Below are 18,234 nucleotides of genomic sequence, written 5' to 3' on the forward strand. Positions count from 1 at the left end.
TGGCGTAACAAAACAGTAATTTGTTCTTGGATGGATCTGAAGCCCACACATGTGAAATGAGTATTGCTGGGCTTATGTCACAACGTTAGTGTGACGTTCCCCCCCGAGCCTCCAGGGCAGTGGTTCTCAACTTGTGGGTCACGACTCCTTTGGGGGTTGCATATCAGTTATTTACATTTCGATTCATAACAGTAGCAAAATGACAGTTATGAAGTAGCAACTAAATAATTTTAGGGTTGGGGGTCAGCACAATATGAGGAACTGTACTTAAGGGTCACAGCATTAGGAAGGTTGAGGGCCACTGCTCTAGGGCAAAGTAGTTACTCAGTTTGCTTCTTTCAGTCCCTGATGGAGTCCTTTCATGTGCGGCTACTTCACTAAAGGCTCTGGGGTCATATAGTTCACTCCTCTGAATATGAAGAATTTCCCCATTCCCCAACTCTGATAGGAACACTGGTCATGTCAGTTCCTTCCACCCAGGAGATTATCCAGAAAAAAAAAAATCTACTTTGTCTCAAGATCCTTCACTTAATCATACCCCTTCAGGAAATTTGAAGTGAGGGGTTGAGGATTTGCATATTTACATTGCGAATGAGTGCCAGGGGATCTGTTGTTGCTGACCTGTAGACCCCACTTTGAGACCCTCTGGGTTAGGTTCAGGCAAATCTCACTGGCCTAGAAATATCCAAGGCTCTTGCTCATAGTATCCTACCTAGGTCAGAAGGGGGCTCTGTCATTGTGGTAGTTTGAATGAAAATGGATGCCCTCCCCCTATAGACTTATAGGGAATGGCACTATTAGGAGGTGTGGCCTTGTTGGAGTAGGTATGGCTTTGTTGGGAGGAAGTGTGTCACAAGGGGGGTGGGCTTTGAGGTCTCAGAAGCTCAAGCCAGGTCTAGTGGCTCACTCTCCCTATTGCCTGTGGATCCAAATGTAGAACTCTCAGCTACCTCTCCAGCGCCATGATGATAATGGACTAGACCTCTGAACTGTAAGCCAGCCCCAGTTAAAGGTTTTCCTTTATAAGAGTTACTATGGTCATGGTGTCTCTTAAGACATTATCATGGAATCAGCTAACAATTGTGGGCTTCTGGGATCAGAACATTATGGTCTGGTGACCATTTTTCAGCCTAATGCCTCATGGACAACCTCACTTGTGAGCCTTATACCTCATGGCTCACTTTGCCGAGGAATTAATTCCCTCATCGCCCGGCCTGGTGCAGGGAGGACACACCCTCAACAACGCAGACTTTGAAGGCTGCTCTTGCATATGATTGAGTACCTCACTCTTGCCGATGTCTATACCACCAAGACCAGGGGGACTTTGGTTGGATCTCTTTGCTGGGAGACCACCAGGCTTGATGGCAGGGGAGGGACAGTCCCCAAGATTCAGGGGGTGGAGGGCTGAGCCAGAGGGTTCAATTAGTTCTTACAGACCTTTAACCAGTTTTCCTATTTGTTGTACCCCGACTTTCAATTCCTGGGCCTTTTGGGACTCTTAGGAGACTGAGCAGCCTGGGTTCTGGATCTGAACTCTGTGGGCTTGGATGTCAACATTTTTCTTTTCTTTGAAGTGAAGGATGACTTGTCCATGAACTTGCCCAGGTCTAACTTTGTTTTAGGTGGTTCCCGTCCTCCCCCACCCCCATCCCATTCTGTTTTCTTCTTATTGTGGGGTTTAATGTAATTCAAACGACTTTTACTGGTGTGTGTGTGTGTGTGTGTGTATGCTCATGCTTTGTGAGGGGGCTTGAGTTTAATTTGTCATTTAAAATGATAAGGGAGTCTCCATGTGTGGCCTCCTAGCCAGGGAAGTCAGCATTACTTGGGAGCTTGGTAGAAACGCAAGTTCATCTGGATCCCACTCCTGAATGATCAGCTCTCAGGGTGGGGTCTTGTGATGGGCGTTTTAAGGAACTGTTCTGATAAACACCAACACTTAAGAGTCTCCACCGAGGCTTCTTCCTCCCCTTCTCCCCGGCAGAAGAGCTCCCGGGGTGTGGTCCAGTTGGTCCAAGATCATCACTAAGTCACAGTGAACTTGCAGGAGGGCAGAGGGAAGACTCACCATGTATCTGTTTTAGAAGTAAATATTCCTTCCATGAAGGCCTCTGGGGGCATCCACTTCACTGGCAGCATGGCACACCCGCCCTTTCTGTAGTAGCTGGCCCTGTGGGGGAAGAAGAGGAGACCAAGCTTGGATCGGAATGGGTTAGTGAACAGAAACTCTGCCTGGAAGCTTGGGAAAGGGGCAGCAATACTGCTTGCCTGTGAAAAAACACCAAAATTAAAGACAGGTCCTGGGTGGCTGGGGAGGAGAGCGGGGGAGCACAGATCATTTAGTTAAGAATCTTGGTGTCACTTAATGGCCCACTGGAGGCACAGAGGAAAAGATCTATGCAGTGACTAAGATCCCTGCTAGAGGCTGTTTAGATTTCCCTGTTGGGTTTTGTTTATTATAACTCACAATGAATAACATTACTCCAACCTTATAAGTACAGCGTGTTTCTGATGACCTACAGTAATTCCAGAATGGGAGGGCTGAGAACAGGGCTCGTGTCTTGTTCATTTTGGATCCTCCGTGGTACTTATACAGTGGCATTTCATTCACTGTTGGCACTCAACAAATAATCTAGACAGCTGGCTGGAGGCTGCTTCCCACAGCACATCCAGACAGAAGGACACAGGGCTGGGCATGAGCTGGCTTAACATATAGATGAATTAATTTATTAGTTTTCATCAGCAATGCCATTGATGCAACTGGCTAATAAGAACTAATAAATTAACTCATTTACCCATTAAGCCAATTCCACACCTAGCCTGATGTTCTGTGCCTGTGTGTTATGGGAGACAGCTTTTCTCCAGCTGTCTACACTAATTAATGACTTCAATAAGCACGTTCTGAGTATTAGGATGTATCAAGTGCTCCACCATGTACTGAGGACATAAATAAATCATAGTCTCTCTTTCTCCCAAGGATATAGTTCGGTGGAAGAAACCCACACTTGAAATCGCAGCACTAACACCATGTATAATAGTAGTAATGGAAGTCAGAGATACAGATGAAAGATTGACTTTTCTGTATATAAAATAAGGGTACATACAGGGGCAGCATCACAGAGAGGTATATCATGGAGCTGGCCAAGGAGTTCTCTCCAAAGACCGTTCTTAGTCCAGAACACCTACAGATGCAGGGGACTCGAGAGGATGGCTGAAGTCTGGAGAAAAGGAATTGCTTTGGTTTGGATCTCAAGTGTCCCTAGACGCCATCTGCTAGAGCCTTGGTCACCAGCCTGCTGCACTTCTGGCATGTAGTAGAAACTGTTAAATGGTGGGGCTTATCAGAAGGGAGTTACGCCATGGGGGGCATGCTCTTGATGATGTGTGGACCACAGTCCACTCATCCCTTTTTCTGTCTTTGCTTTGTGTCCACCATGAAGTGAACTTGGCGTCATGTGCTCCTGTGCCCCGTGTCCTGTAATACCACAGGCTGGAAGCAACAGTGTCAAACATACGGCCATGGACTGAGGGCTCTGTAATTGTGGCCCAACATCAACACTTTCATCCCCATAGATTCATTTAGCTCATGTGCTTGCCACAGAGATGAGAATCTGACTTCTAAGGAGTTGTCAGAGAGGAAGACCCAATAAGGGACGTGGAGCTGGATGTCACGCTACACTGCTGTATTTGAAACCAGAGGCACTCCCCAATGTCCTGAGAAAGTACAGGGAGGTGTACAGAACCTTGGGGAGAAGGCTGTGGTGGTTAACGCTGATTCTCAGCTTCACAGACTCTGGGATCACCTGGATGATGAGCCTCTCTAGGCATGCCTGTGAGGGATTATCTTGAGTAGGTGAAGTGAGCTGGGAAGACCCACCCCAGAGGAGGGTGGCACCATTCCCTGGACTTGGGTTCTAGACTAGGGGGAAAAAAAAAAGGAAAGCAAGTTGAGCATGTATTCATCTCTCTCTGCTTCCTGATTGTGGGCATGATGTGGCCAGCCGCTCCAGGCTTCTTCTGCATTCATTTCTCCACTGTGATAGACTGTACCCTTGAACTGAAAGCCAAGTAAACCCTTTCTTCCCGAAGTTGCTTTTGTTGGGGTGTTTTATCACAGAGATGAGAAAAATAACTAAATGGGGGGTAAAAAGCAAAGTGGGAAAATGTGGAAATCATGCAATGATAGCATCAGTCGATGGTTCCAAAGAGTTCTTCCCTGATTCTGTGCTCCATACACCATGGCCTCAGGGTCCCAGCGCAGGATCAATGCCCCTGGCCCTCTGGAGATGCTTATTCGTTCTCACTGAAGTCCTCTCTAGTTTCCAGATGTTCTTACTCATTCCTCAGATAATGAAAGCTCCGTATAACCAGGTTCCCACTTTTGAGCATTAGGGAAGGGACTGATTAGTGACCATGTGAAGGAACAGCTTGCTCATCCCATCTAGCAAGTCAGAGTTGCAAATAATTAGAAAAATAAGAAACTACAGGTTGAGAAATAAAGAGAGAAGGTGTAACAAAAACACTATATTTGATCATTTAAAACCCTTTCTTTATTACTATTATTATAGTGTTGAAGACCAAGACTGGACCTTGTATACACATGGCAAATATTTTTCCACTATGCTGTATCATCATTCCTTGATTGGTAATTTTTATGTAGTCTTGAGAATGTGATAGGGAAAAAAAATCAATGAAGCTGAACAAGGGGCCCTTGTGTTTTGAACTCTATTTCTGTGTCTCTAAGTGCTGGCAAGACCCCATACCTTGTCCATCCTGGGGAGCTTGTGTCTCTGGTGATGAATGCCACTGCAATCGTTTAGGATTTTTGAGAGTTGAGGGGTCGAGTAAGATATAAAACCCATCTCAAAGCTTTTTACACATCGAGTTATTCTGTGTTAGAACACGGCAGGGTAAGACAGTTGGAGCCAGAGACATAAGCCAAGATGAAACGTGGTATCAAGTACCACCGAGAATTAGACTGCACACTAATTCAAGGTTCCTGTATCGTGGAAGGCACTCACTGAGAGCCCACGTGGGAAGTTGACAAGGTACTGGATGATGTAAGGTGCAGGCCTTCATAGGCATTTATTGGAGGAGACTGGATGGTGGAGGAAGGCTTTGGTGGCGCAAGGCAATTCTCTCACCTGTAGATGTCTCGGGCCATCCCAAAGTCTCCAATCTTTGCTATTCTTCCAGCTCCCGGACAGGTTAGAAGACAGTTTCTAGCAGCAATATCCCTTGGAAGAAAAATAGATTTCTTAATTTTATACATAAAACGTTCTAGCCCTTTCACCCCCAGTGAAGTTCCAACAGTTCTCCTCTTCACCCTGTATTCATGCTGTTATATTATACTTCACTGTGGAGGAAATCGCCATGCTGATTCCAGACCAGGATTAGGGGAGCTGGTTGAAACCTCCGTGGTTTCGATGAGAAATGTTCCTCATAGGTTCATGTATTTGAACACTTCCTGGTTCCTGGCTGGTGGTGGTTTTGGTCATGGTGTTTTATCTCAGCCACAGAAAAGCAACTCTTATTGAGGGGTCTCTAAGAGGCCCAAACATGGCAAGCACGGGGCCAACAGGTTTGGCTCTTTCCCTTCCCCTTCCCTTGCTAAACCATTAGGTTACATTCCTAAGGCTAGCTCCCAAGGTCCAGTCCCTCATTTGGCCGATGACTCATTCCTGAGACTGGACTCCAAGGTCCAACTATCAAAATACCAGAGTCTAGAAATTAAAATTCATGGTTTGGCTACACTGGCTAACCTGTCCAATCAGGACTTACCAACTCTTTCTAACACAGACTTTCCCCCCTTTCTCCTTAAAGTCCCACAGAAACACCTACTTTCTGCCTTTGCCTAATCCAGAAGCAGCCACCCCACCCCCCGACTTGCCCCTCCAGGGTATAAATCTCCTTTATGCTGAAAATTTAGTCTCTGGGTGTGTTCTGTGCTGACTCCAGGGACGCTTTACAAATATAACAGTGCTTAGTGAGATATGAGTAATGAAGTCAACTATAATATAAAGCAAAACTTGCTGGTCTTTTACTGTGTGCTAGGCATTGTTAAAGACTAATTCTCATTACAGAACACAGGGTATTATAATGATCCTCCTTTTATGAAACATCTAAGCTAAAGGCAGACAACACAGGGGTATAAGAAATGCTATCTGGCTTTGGGATACTGTTCTACATAGAGCATGGGTTAGTGTTTGCCAATAGTTTGAAGAAATTTTCCAGAACAGTATGACTTCAAATAGGTTGCCATATCTCCAAACATTTCTAGTTTTGTTGTTGTTGTTGTTGTATTTTAATAGCCAGTGTGGTTCTGACACCTGTGATTCGATCCTTTGCTAAGCTGTGCGGCTGAAGAGTCACTTCTTCTAAGAAGTTGGCACTCTGCTCCTGGGCTCCAGGTGGCTCATTTTCCTGCAGCACACCTGTGAGGCACTGGGGCTGGACTTCCCAGACTTGTCCCCCTTGGCCCCAGACTGCTTCTGCATTGACATACATGTGGGAACCAGACCCCAGCCAGAAGTCTGGAATGCAGTGCTAATCATGTTAAAGCCCTATGCAGAAAAAAACAAAACCAAACCCCAACAAGTACCTTAAGGGGCACAGATGGTGTTTTTATGCTTTCAGATGGCTTTGTGGAGGTTCTTAGTCTTGGTTGAGGATGAAGTTGGAGGATAAACACCTGGCTGAGATGGCTTTTAAAAGTGAGGATGGGCTGGGGATTTCTCAGTGGTTACAGAACTTGCCATGTGTAACAGGAGGATTGGATTTAGGTCTCCAGAACCCATAGAAAGCCAGGGATGATGTGGTAGCATGCCTGCATTTCTAGCCTTGGAAGGTGGATACAGGGAATCTTCAGAGCAGGTTGGCTAGGAAGACTAGCCATATCGACAGGCTCTGGGTTTGACTGAGAGACCCTGCCTCAGTGAATAAAGTAGAAAAGTGATAGAGAATAATTCCTGACATCAATCTTTGGGCCTTCATATGTATGAACATACATATGCACATGCACGTATGCATGTGTGTCCATATTTATGGAAAACATCCATGTGTACATACCAATATCACACACACACACACACACACACACACACACACACACACACACACTGAAAAAGAAAGTAGCAAGCTTGGGAAGGTGGTATATGTCTACATTCTTAGCACTTGAAAGGCTGAGACCGGAGGACCTGAATTTCAGGCTATTCTGGGCTATCTAGCAAGTTCTAGGCTAGCCTGGGCTACCAAGGGGGACCCTATCTTAAAAAGTAAAATAAGAGGTAGCTGGAGCTGGGCGGTGGTGGCACACGCCTTTAATCCCAGCACTTGGGAGGCAGAGCCAGGCAGATCTCTGTGAGTTCAAGGCCAGCCTGGTCTACAAAGTGAGTCCCAGGAAAGGCAACAAAGCTATACAGAGAAACCCTGTCTTGAAAAACAAACAAACAAACAAAAATTAAAAAATTTAAAGAGGGAGCTGGAGAGATAGCTCAGCAGTTGAGAACACTTGGTGCTCTTGCAGAGGACCTGGGTTCAATATCCAGTACCCATACGGTGGCGTATAACCATTTGTAACTCCAGAGCTAGTGGGTCTGATGCCTTCTTCTGACTTCTGCAGATACCCCCACACACTGTGCACATACATATATACATGTGGGCAAAACACTCCTACTCATAAAAAAACTAAAAGAAATAAAAGTTTAAATATTTTAAAAGTATGACTTGGGGATCATGGCTTAAGATTCAAAAAAATGGTCTGGAGTGAGAATTGGATGCTTGTTAACATCACTAACCCATTTCATTAAGTTGAAGTTGAATTTTTGAAGAGCAGTGGTTCACAAAATATCCAAAGAGAACCTTAAAAGCATAAAGTGTATGTCAGGAAAACAATTAGCCATTAATTCTGAAGAGAAATATGAAGTGGATTGGGAGAAATGCTTCTGTCTCCCAAAAGGTCTTGACACGGAAGTATATGAGACCATTGCTTAAAAAGTGACTTTGAATTTAATGATAAGGAAATAAATGTAATAGTATCAAACACACAAGGCGTTGGTAGAATGGCACATACAGCTTGGAATTTCAGCAAACCATGTCCCAAAGCATCAGCTTTTAGTGAAGAAAGATTGTGGGGAAGTGTGGCTCTATTTGAGGGAGTCAGCTCGGAGTGGCAGCCTGGGAATCCTAAAGGTGGGTTCAAGGGGGGTGGGGGTGGGTGGGGGTGGGGCGAGGGAGAGGTAACTGTCAAGTGTCCCATGAACCTCCTAGCCAGTGAGAAGCTGTAAGGCACTTCCCTGATACAAACTACCACGGGAGCCCAGGAGGAAAACTCTGATGAAGGTGAGCAATTTCTAGATGTTCCCTTTCGCTTCAAACGGGTCATTCAACACAATCTTCACTTGACCTTTGACAATTCAATTTCTTGAAGGAGACAAAATGAGAGGCTGGGGAGGTGACCCAGCTGGTAAAGAACTTGCCGTGGAAGCATGAGGGACTGAGTTTGGACCGCCCAACACTCACACAATCAGCCAGAGGCTTGTATTTGTGACCTAGCATTGGGGAGGCAGACACAGGCAGATCCCTGGAGCGACTCGGCTGGCCAGCCTAGCTGAAGTGATGAGCTCTGGGTTAAGGAATATAAGATGAAAAGTGGCTGAGGAAGACACTTGGTACCAACCTCTGGCATGTGCACACACTTGCACCTGCAATCCTATGTACATACACCTACACAAACATGTATGTGCTCCATTCCCCACTTACTCATACACACACATACACACACACACACACACACACACACACACACACACACACACACACACACACACACACACACACCAAAAGAGCAGCAAATGATTACTCAGAGACCTAATTCTGATCTTCACGAACCATTTCCAGATCTGGAGGTGGTAGGCATCTTGGAAGAATGTGATCATGTTCTCTCTTACAGAACGTGAAATATCTTAACAAAGTGGATTTCAGATTGTCAGTAAAGGAAATGATTCCCTCAGCTAGATACTCTGTCGGTTGTGGTGCTGGTTGTGGGTGGAATGCCAGCGCTGAAGCCATCTCCATGAGCAGCAAAGACAGACACCTGAAGTCACCCAGGCGATACACAGACTGCTAGTAGATGAATCCAGACTTAAAGATCATGGGCGAAAAGATGGGTGAGTGGCTTTAGTGGAGGCTGATTTCCAAAGGAGCACAGACTTGCCTCCACTGAGAGACGGAAGAGCCCAGAGTTGGGGGTTTATGGAAAGTTTGGGGCGCAATTAAAAGGGCAGCAGACTGTGTGGCTTTAGATGAAGACACAGAGGAGTGGTCTGGGTTGCCGTCAATTTCTATCAGTCAGATAGGCCTGCAAGTTGGAAAAGGTTAAAAACAAGAGGAAAGACCGAGAACCAAAGCAGTGAGTGGGCAGTGAGGAGACAGGGTGGTTTACAAGAGGCCACTGTCTGGTCTTCACAGTGACTTGGAAAACCTGGGCGAGTCTACTTCCTGACTTCCTGGCTTCCTCACTCTAGCAGGGAGAAAGCCTGGCTACTATGCGCTTCCACACTTCTCTCTTAAATGCATACAGGACTCTTGTTTTCTGCTCTGTGCCTATGCGCACTAATGGGGATGAGCATGGTTTGAAGACATGGGTTAATAAATAACTGTGAGTTCACTAGGCTACCATTTACTGAGTTAGAAGCAAACCATTATGAGCTTTGCAGGTCGGGTGGTGGTGGTGCACGCCTTTAATCTCAGCACTTGGGAGGTAGAGGCAGGCGGATCTTTGTGAGTTCGAGGCCAGCTTGGTCTACAGAGCAAGATCCAGGAAAGGTGCAAAGCTACACAGAGAAACCCTGACTCGGGCAAAAAACAAACAAAAAAGAACCTAGTGTAATATATTTGACTTTTTGGATTTCCGATCCAGCTATCATCAATGGCCATGAGGGAGGAAACTTGTGACCCACGATGTTTATGAGCATTGAGTGTGAGTACTCATGCCTCAGTCCACACAGCATTTAAATACAAGGTTCACAGACGGCGGAGGAAATGACGCAGCAGTAAAAAGAAACTATTATTAGGCTTCACTTTAGAGTATTTTGGAAAAAAAATAATTTATCCAGCCACTACTCGGTATCCAATAATATGCCAGGGATACCAGGATGAGTTGAAGAAACATTCCTTTGAAGAGCCCAGTTTCTAGGTAGGGGAAGCTCAAGGTGATGTAAGACTTGAACGTATAGGCAGGAGGACCATGGGAGGGTGGGAGTCATCCCCCAGCCTCCACCTAGCCCCTGTGGGGAAGTGTAGAGACACTCACTTCAAACAGGGACAGGAGATGCCTGGGAAGACAGTACCCCTCAAAGACAAAGGTGACACACACAACCAGATCTGGAAGAGAGACCTAGTCTTCACTAAAAAACGTCGGGGAGATCTGCTCTCAGGACGAACAGGGTCTCATTTGGGCTGTGAGGACATGAAGGTTACTGGCTCACCGGTGGATGAAATGGTTTTCCTCCAGGTACTGACAGCCACAGGCGATGTCCCGAGCCACATGTAGAAGATCCAACATGGCCAGGGAGGTGGGCTGGTTCTGTGGGAAGACAAGAGGATTGCTGATGAGGCTTTGGTGGAGGAGAGAAAGATGGTATATTGGCTTCTGTCTGCGAGGAGGCTGAGTCCACTCAGGCAGTTCTAGCAGGGGTCTCACCCCTTTCAAAATCAGTTGCTTTGCCCCAACGGTGGCCAAGGAATCCATCTTTTTGGATAGGCATGGCTTTGTTTATTTAAAAGCACCCCAAGTGATTTAATGTACAGCTGGGGTTAGGGTTGTCCAGGCCACAGGAATCCAGGACAGACGTTCTTACTCTTTTATGTATTTTACACATTCGTCTACTCCAAACTTCATGTGCATGCTACAACCTGATAAACAGGCCTGAGAGAAAACCAATGGAGCATAGTGTTTTTGAAATCTTCTATTGCAATGTCTCTAAATGGTCTATATATTATTTATTATATTTTTCCACTTGCGTGTGTGTTGTAAGTGCGTGAGTGTGCATATGTGCAAGCGTGTGTGTGTGTGTGTGTGTGTGTGTGTGTGTGTGCGCGTGCGCGCGCGCGCTGTGTGCACATGGTTATGCATGTCTGTGCATTACAGGCCCCAGGCTGATGTCAGGAACCACTCACTTTCATCTTAGTCACTAAGGTAGGGTTCCTCAGTCACACCCAGAGTATCTCAACATGGCTAGTCTTGCTAGCCACTTGCTCTAGAGATGCCCTGTCTTGACCCTCTGAGGCTGGAACTGCAGACAGGTTATCATGCCCAAAAGACCTCTACGTGAGATAACGTGGGGATGCAAACTCCAGTCCTTGTGTGGCAAGCACTTTAACCACAAATGTTTTAACCACTGACCCATCTCTCCAGCCCTTAAAATGTTTTTAGACATGGGGCTGGAGAGATTGCCCAGTGGTTAGAGCACTGCTCTTGTAGAGGACCTGAGTTCAATTCTCGGCACCTACATGGCAGCGAAACCAGGAGTCCCAAGTCCCAAGTTCTAGCCCTGGCTTTCTATTTTCCATGGCCCTGGCATGCCGGTAACCTTTCAGGGCCAGTTTTCCCATCTGTAAAATGGCATGAGATCTGCACTATTGACTTCATAGGGTAGTGTTGTTATGTGTGAAAGCTCAGAGGACAATGATGCTGATGTGAATTTAGTTCATGAGAGGGGTTAATCTTTCCCCACTGTCTCCCAGCATCCTGCTATTCTTTTTCAAGGGGGGACCATGGGACCTTTTAGGTGTCCATATGTGTAGGATCCCAAAATGAGGCTATTTTACTTTTCTTATTTCTCTTTGAAATAGGGGCTCATTTATCCCAGGCTAGCTTCAAACTCATTATGTAGCTGAGGATGGTCATGACCTCCTGATTGTCCTTTTATTTCCCAACTATGTTCCACTACCCTTGGTTTATGCAACATGGGGATTGAACCCAGGGCATTGCGGGGGCTACTGAACCTAGCTGGAGATGGAGATTGGAGCCGACATCCCAGGGGTCCTGCTGCCTCTTCTAGTCCCCGTGAACAGTGTGGTCAGTTCTTGACGTTCTGTCACTAGTGTGTCAGGCTTACTCTGCTTTTCTCTGGCAGGGCTGGTGGCCACTGCTCTTTTTGAGCTAGTCTTTGTGGAGATTCCTTGAGAAACGGTTCTTACCCTGGGTCCTTACCCAGGCCTGCTCTGCTCCAGTTCCTAGTGACTGTGGGCCTCCCGAAGGCCCTTCAGGGAAAGGTACTAAACTCTTGGTGGCTGGAGAGGCAGTGTTTTGTCCTTTCAAGTAATTTCTAGGATGCTCCACTCCGAGCCTCAGGTTCCACCTGCACAGATGTTAAGGTCAAAGGAGGTGGGCTGCTCTGGGTCACGTGGTGCCTGACGGCGGTGCAGGGGCTGGAGGCTGGGTTTCACGGGTCCACCTTAGAGTTCGTCACAAGTTCTGTCCCTCATCCAAGACACCACAGGCACATACGCTACCCTCATAAATATTCCAGCACGTTATTATTATTATTACTATTAATTTATTATTTTACAGAAAACTACCAAGTCAGGATGCTGTGTATTATTATTACATCTGCTTGAGAGAAGAGATCAGTGGGTTCGGAATCAGGGGACGGAAAGCGAGTTAGTGACAGGGTTGGTATGCAAGCCCCCTCTGATCCAGAGTCATCAGGCGTGGAAAGCAGTCAGGCTATTGAATCAACTGTGTAAGTCTTGCACAGGTTCCTTAAACCTAGTGCTCTTTTTCTGTCCATCCAGTCCTGCCCATGCCCTTCATCCCGGAACCATAGTGCTGACGCCTACGATCCCATCAAGCATGCATCTTCCTAGACAACCCACTCCTGCTCCCCTCCTCACCCTTGATCTTTTACAGCCAGCACTGAAGGGAAGGCTAGTTCTCACTCACTCACTCACCGGGCGAGGGCGTGTCTCCCTGAGGAAGGACTTGAGGTCTCCACCGGCCATGAGCTCCAGCAGGATGAAGCGGGGCAGGGCTTGCAGACTCACCCCGATGCAGCGAACAATGTTCTGGTGGTTGAATTTGCTGCGGGGCAGAGGGCATAACCAAATTTAACAGAGCTGGGTCTGGGACCATTAGGAGAAGCAGGACACCCGAGCCATAGTTTCAGCAGACACGCTGTGAAGCTGCATTCTGTATGTCCCGGGCGGGCGGCAGGGGTCCCTGGCTGAGCCTGAGGTAAGCCTTCCTGGGGAGTTGTGCAGATGGGGCAGGCCTGGTGGGAGGTGGATTAGCAGGAAAGAATTCTATTGGAGTTGGGGGATCTTGAAGTGACAAAGTGTATGTATGCGTGAATGCACGCACGTGTGTGTGTGTGTGTGTGTGTGTGTGTGTGTGTGTACACGTGTGTACGTACATGTATATGTATATGTATTTGTGTTTGTGTGTGTGGGCATTGCTGAATGAATTCATACTTGAGTTCTATAAGAAAGGTCTCAGGTAGAAGTTGAAGGGCTGGTTGGTGTCTGAAAGGGACAGTATGTGACCTGCCGGGTGACAGATAGTCTGTGAAAGAGAAGAAAAGAAATAGCCCTACTGATCTCTGCAGTCTCCTGTGGATGCCACATAGGCAGGGACTGATTGGGACATGAGGTCCTGAGATTTCGGTCATCTTGTCATTTTAGGATATGTAGAACACATATACATGTATGTACACACGTGTACACACACACACACACCCCACACACAGTGAGTTGAGAGACTGGCGATTATAGGCTGAAATATAACCATTTGTTATTACCTAGTAGGAATATTCCATAATTAAGTTCTCCTATGTAATTTTACACTTTTTAAGGTTTTATTTAATACTCTCCCATTACATATAAAGCCAGAAAGTAAATACTGTTTTTAAAGCAAAGTGCTATCCTGGCTGTGTAGCTTCCTGGTGTTCCAGAGCCCACGGACGTATCACTCACACAGCTTTGGCTGTATTCTCTTGCTACTTCAGCCTGGACCACCCTGGGCCACGTGTCTAGGTCAGGATGTCTGGAGGCAGCAGAGTGCCACAGGTGGCTGTGAGCCTCCGTCAGGTCTTAAGGGCGACTGTCTGCCTCCTCCCTCGGGAGACCTGATGTCAAGAGTAGCTGCCCTGAGTTTCGATCTAGGCCTGGCCCGCCGGGTTCTGGGGGAAGCCAGGTCTGACACTGTAGATGTGAGGTATGGTGGTCTGCTATCTTTCATCATGTCATGGATTCCCTTCCTTTATACCAAACCTATGTGCTGGGATGGGCGAAGGACCTCAGTTATGGAAGAGTCACTTTAGGGGGAAGGGGTGGGAGGTATCATCTAATGTTAGAAAGGAGCATGCTTTCTTAAGTGAGGAACAAGAATCAATGTTTGACACTGGGTTGCTGGTTGTAGGCAGAGTGCTATCAATGATTATCTCAGAAATTATCTGAGTGGCTTAATCACTGGGGTTGTTCCACTCTGGGGATCTTTCTGCTTGTTGGGTGGTGGTGATGGGGCATGCTGGGACCAACATACCCCTTTTCCCGGGGAGACACCTATCAATTAAAAAGATCTTCATATGCCTTGAGGGGTGGGGAGAGAGGCTGGGATCTCCGAGACTTTACCTGATGATCAGAGCTTCCATGAGGAAATCCAGCTCATCTTGTTCTGAGCACACTTCCGGCAGTGTCTGGAAGGGAGGGCGGGAGGGAGAAGGTGGCCATGAGCTGTGGGTTGTAGCCTACCGGGACCTCAGGCTAAGGCTGGGCGAAAGGTGGAGCCACCCCTCACCTTTACAGCCACTTGTAGAGGGCTTGGGTCATTGGGCATTCCAGATACCTGGCCTTCATACACCTCCCCAAATGCGCCATGGCCTAGGCCCCTGTACCGAGAAGACAAGATAAGTCATAGTTAAGTGAGCCACGGGCAGCTGGGGTCCTTTAGGTAAGTGTCCCATTCAGTGCACACAGACAAGAGGCAAGGCGGACACACTCAGGAGTTACACCTTCGGCTTGGCTTTGCCCTGTCACCCTGGGCCTCCATTTATTTATTTACTTGTTTTTTCTTTTAATTGAAAATGGATAGTTGTTCATACAATGTATTCTGATGATGGTCCTGCCCCCCCAGCTCTTCCCAGGTCCTTGTCACCTCCCCACCCCACCCAATACACATCTTTTCTTTCTCACTGTCATTAAAAAAACAAACAAACAGGCATCTTAAAAAAAAAAAAAGAAAGAAAAAGAAAAGAAAACCAATGAACTAGAATTAGGACAAAACAAACAAACAGAAAAAAAGAGCCAAAGAAAAAGCATCAGAAACGCACATAGACTCAGAGAAATTCCCTAAAAACACAAAATCAGAAACCATAATATATAAGCAAAAGACCTATAAGGGTTTTTTTTTTTTTTAAAAGCATTGCAAACAAACAAGCCAAAAACAACCTCCCAAAATACCACTGAGTTCATTTTGTGTTGGACATCTACTGCTGGGCAGGGGGCCTGCCCTGAAGTGTGGTTTGACAGCCACTGAGACTCTGTTAGAGAAAGAAAACTCATTTTTTTCCTTCTGTGAGCGAGGCCTCCATTACTCTATCTGAACTCTGGTGAGAACAGGTCTACTAAGATTTGGAGGTGGTTCACAGGCTAAAAAGCAGTCCTGACTGTGAGGTGTTAAGAATGTGGCAGATTAGTGTTGTGATGGGAAGTGATTTAGACAGACAGGGTCATTAGGGTGGAGCCTCCCTTGGTCAGATCTTGGTGGCTTCATAAACCCAGCTCTGTCTTTGCCGGCATGAAGATCATCACCAGATATAGTTACAGATCTCGGATCCTAACTCTGAGCCTGAACAAGCCTCTTTTCTAATGCACCTAACCTGTGGTACTGTGTCATGGCAAACGGAAAACAGATCAAATACAGTTCTAACCAGGGATTCATGAAGATGGTCAAATGTTTATTCATTCAATGAGTATTTAGTGAGTCTCTGGTATCTGCCAGGGATAAAAGCAAGAGATGACTCTTGTCTGGAAGAGGGCGATGCTCCTGGGGATAGGGACAGATGATTGACAGATTCCTGTTGTGGAGCATTGTAGTGAATGGTAGAGGGAATGACAGGTGTTTTGGACACTCAGAGAGTGGGGGTGGGTGGGCAGGAATCCTCGGGAGAGGGGACATGATGGGTTTTGAGAACTTTTGTTCTTCTCCCCAATTTATCCTTCTCATTGCATAAACTGCACGGACACACAGGGTGTGGAAATAAGCAAACATCCCCATGAGCCTTGTCTTCCTGAGAGGCTGGGGGTATAAGCCAAGGATGGCTGTTCATGCTCCTTGTGGCTAGAGTCGTCTCTGGTACAGAGAGACAAGTCCAGCCCTGGGACAGTGGCAGGATGCTCACCGGATAAGGGTGATGTTTTTCCGTGGCACTTCCTTCAGGTCGCTGATGGATGAGGTCTTGCCAGCAAAGCAGTAGTTGGGGTTGTAGTCGGTCATGATGGTCGAGGTCCGTAGCTTGCTCAGCTTATACTCAGGGCTCTGCAGCTCCATTTGCATAGCTTGCAACTCCTGGTGCTTCCGGCGGTACACTGTCGACAGAAGGGGGGTGTCTGTTGTGAGGGGGCCTTGCTGTGGATGATTGATGGATACATGAAACACTGATTGGCCAGTAACCAGGCAGGAAGTATAGGCGGGACTAGCAGAGAGGAGAATTGAGAGAACAGGAAGGCGGAGAGGAGGAGATGCCAGCCTGCCATCCAGGGAGCATCATGTAAAGGCAGCAGGTAAAGCCACGGAACACATGGCGACATATAGATGAACAGAAATGGGCTGAGTGTAAGAGTAAGAGCTAGACAATGGTAGGCCTGAGCTAATGGCCGAGCAGTTTAAATAATATAAGCATCTGTATGTTTATTTTATAAGCGGGCTACGGGACTGCTGGGGCTTGGCGGGCCCGGAGAGAAAAACTCTAGCTACAGGGCCTGGACCAGGTGACCTTCAGGTCGAGCCCAGCAGAGGCCACCTCCTCCAGACCTTAAACTTTACACTTCCCTATCACCGTTAGCAATGCTAACAAAGCAATGATGCACATCAGAGTATTCCTCCATCGTGGAAAGCAAGCATGAAGCTTAAAACCACCTAACTGGAAGAGAAACGGGGGCGGTGTTTTGTTTCTGTTGAAGCAATGTGGGGGAGACGGGGTCTATTTTATTTAGCTCACAGTTCCAGGGTACAGTCCATCTTTGTGGGGAGGTCAAGGTAGCAGGAACCTGAAGTGGTTTGGTCATATCCACAGTCAAGGTCAGAGAAGGAATGCGTGTATGCCTGCACTCATCTTGAGCTCGCTCTCTTTAAATACAGGTCCAGTAACCCAAACCTGGAGGGAACAGCGCTGCCCACCTTTAGGCTGGGTCATCTCACGTCCATTAACCCAATTAGGAAAACCCCTCACAGACATGTCTGCGGGTCAACCTGCTATTGAGATGGTCTTCTCAGGTAATTCTGGACTGTGTCAAGTTGAAAATTAAAACTAACCCTCACGGGTGGACGTGCCGGGATTTTATTAGGGAGATGACTGTTGTCCACTAGACAGGAAGGAAGGATACAGGGAAGGTTAGGGGCAGGCTGGAGGCCACACAGTGGAAGGATGCTTTAGCGAGGTTCTTGGGGGGGCATTTTGGGACCCAAGCTGGCCATCAGAATTATCTCAGGTCTCCTCTGAATGAGTCTGCCTGCATGCTTCTGGGACAATTCCCTCTGCCTGGCTTCATGTCCCTGCCCATGTGTCAGGGCATCTGATAGCCAGGTGGTCTCTCTTGAGCCTCTGTGACCTGAGATCAGCTTACCTTGGTTGGTTGGAAAAGGCTCAGAAACCAACTTTCATTCTCTGGTTGAGTGGGAGGACCTGGCTGGCTAGTACAGCTTGAGCTGTTTACACAGGGGAGGGGCCCCAGCCACGACCAAGGCTCCCTCAAGCACAGAAGAGCCCCCAGTGAAGGTGGGGGTGCAGGAAGGGCTTTCTCTATCATGTTGGCCACTGAAGGGTGCCCGTCATGTGAGTAGCCAGGAGGCCACGCAGGGTCAAAGGTCAGCATCGGAGGCTCCTCCCTGAAACTGCAGGTTCTCTGGTGGGTAGAGGGTTGATGTTTCTGTTCTCACTTGGCCTAGTAGTTCACCCAGCAGGGACCCAGCAGGGCAGGGTGATGCCTTGGTGGCCACTGTACATCCTGAGACCC

At 47.2% G+C, this 18,234-nt stretch overlaps 1 protein-coding gene across 3 annotated transcripts in view; it reads right to left on the reverse strand.

Moving 5' to 3' along the window:
- Alk (ALK receptor tyrosine kinase) overlaps nt 1-18,234 on the reverse strand; it is a 716,558-nt gene that overhangs the window by 15,086 nt on the left and 683,238 nt on the right. For all 3 annotated transcript variants that reach the window (XM_052746220.1, XM_052746218.1, XM_052746219.1), the window contains 7 exons: nt 16,401-16,587; nt 14,798-14,888; nt 14,632-14,696; nt 12,955-13,084; nt 10,488-10,585; nt 5,145-5,237; nt 2,069-2,170 (listed from right to left, as the gene is read on the reverse strand). In XM_052746220.1, the coding sequence (XP_052602180.1) occupies nt 2,069-2,170; nt 5,145-5,237; nt 10,488-10,585; nt 12,955-13,084; nt 14,632-14,696; nt 14,798-14,888; nt 16,401-16,587 (766 nt within the window). The remainder of the gene's footprint in view (nt 1-2,068; nt 2,171-5,144; nt 5,238-10,487; nt 10,586-12,954; nt 13,085-14,631; nt 14,697-14,797; nt 14,889-16,400; nt 16,588-18,234) is intronic.

This window comes from Peromyscus californicus, unplaced genomic scaffold, assembly GCF_007827085.1.
Source record: "Peromyscus californicus insignis strain IS unplaced genomic scaffold, ASM782708v3 Scaffold_1__1_contigs__length_55948999, whole genome shotgun sequence".
NCBI lineage: Eukaryota > Metazoa > Chordata > Mammalia > Rodentia > Cricetidae > Peromyscus > Peromyscus californicus.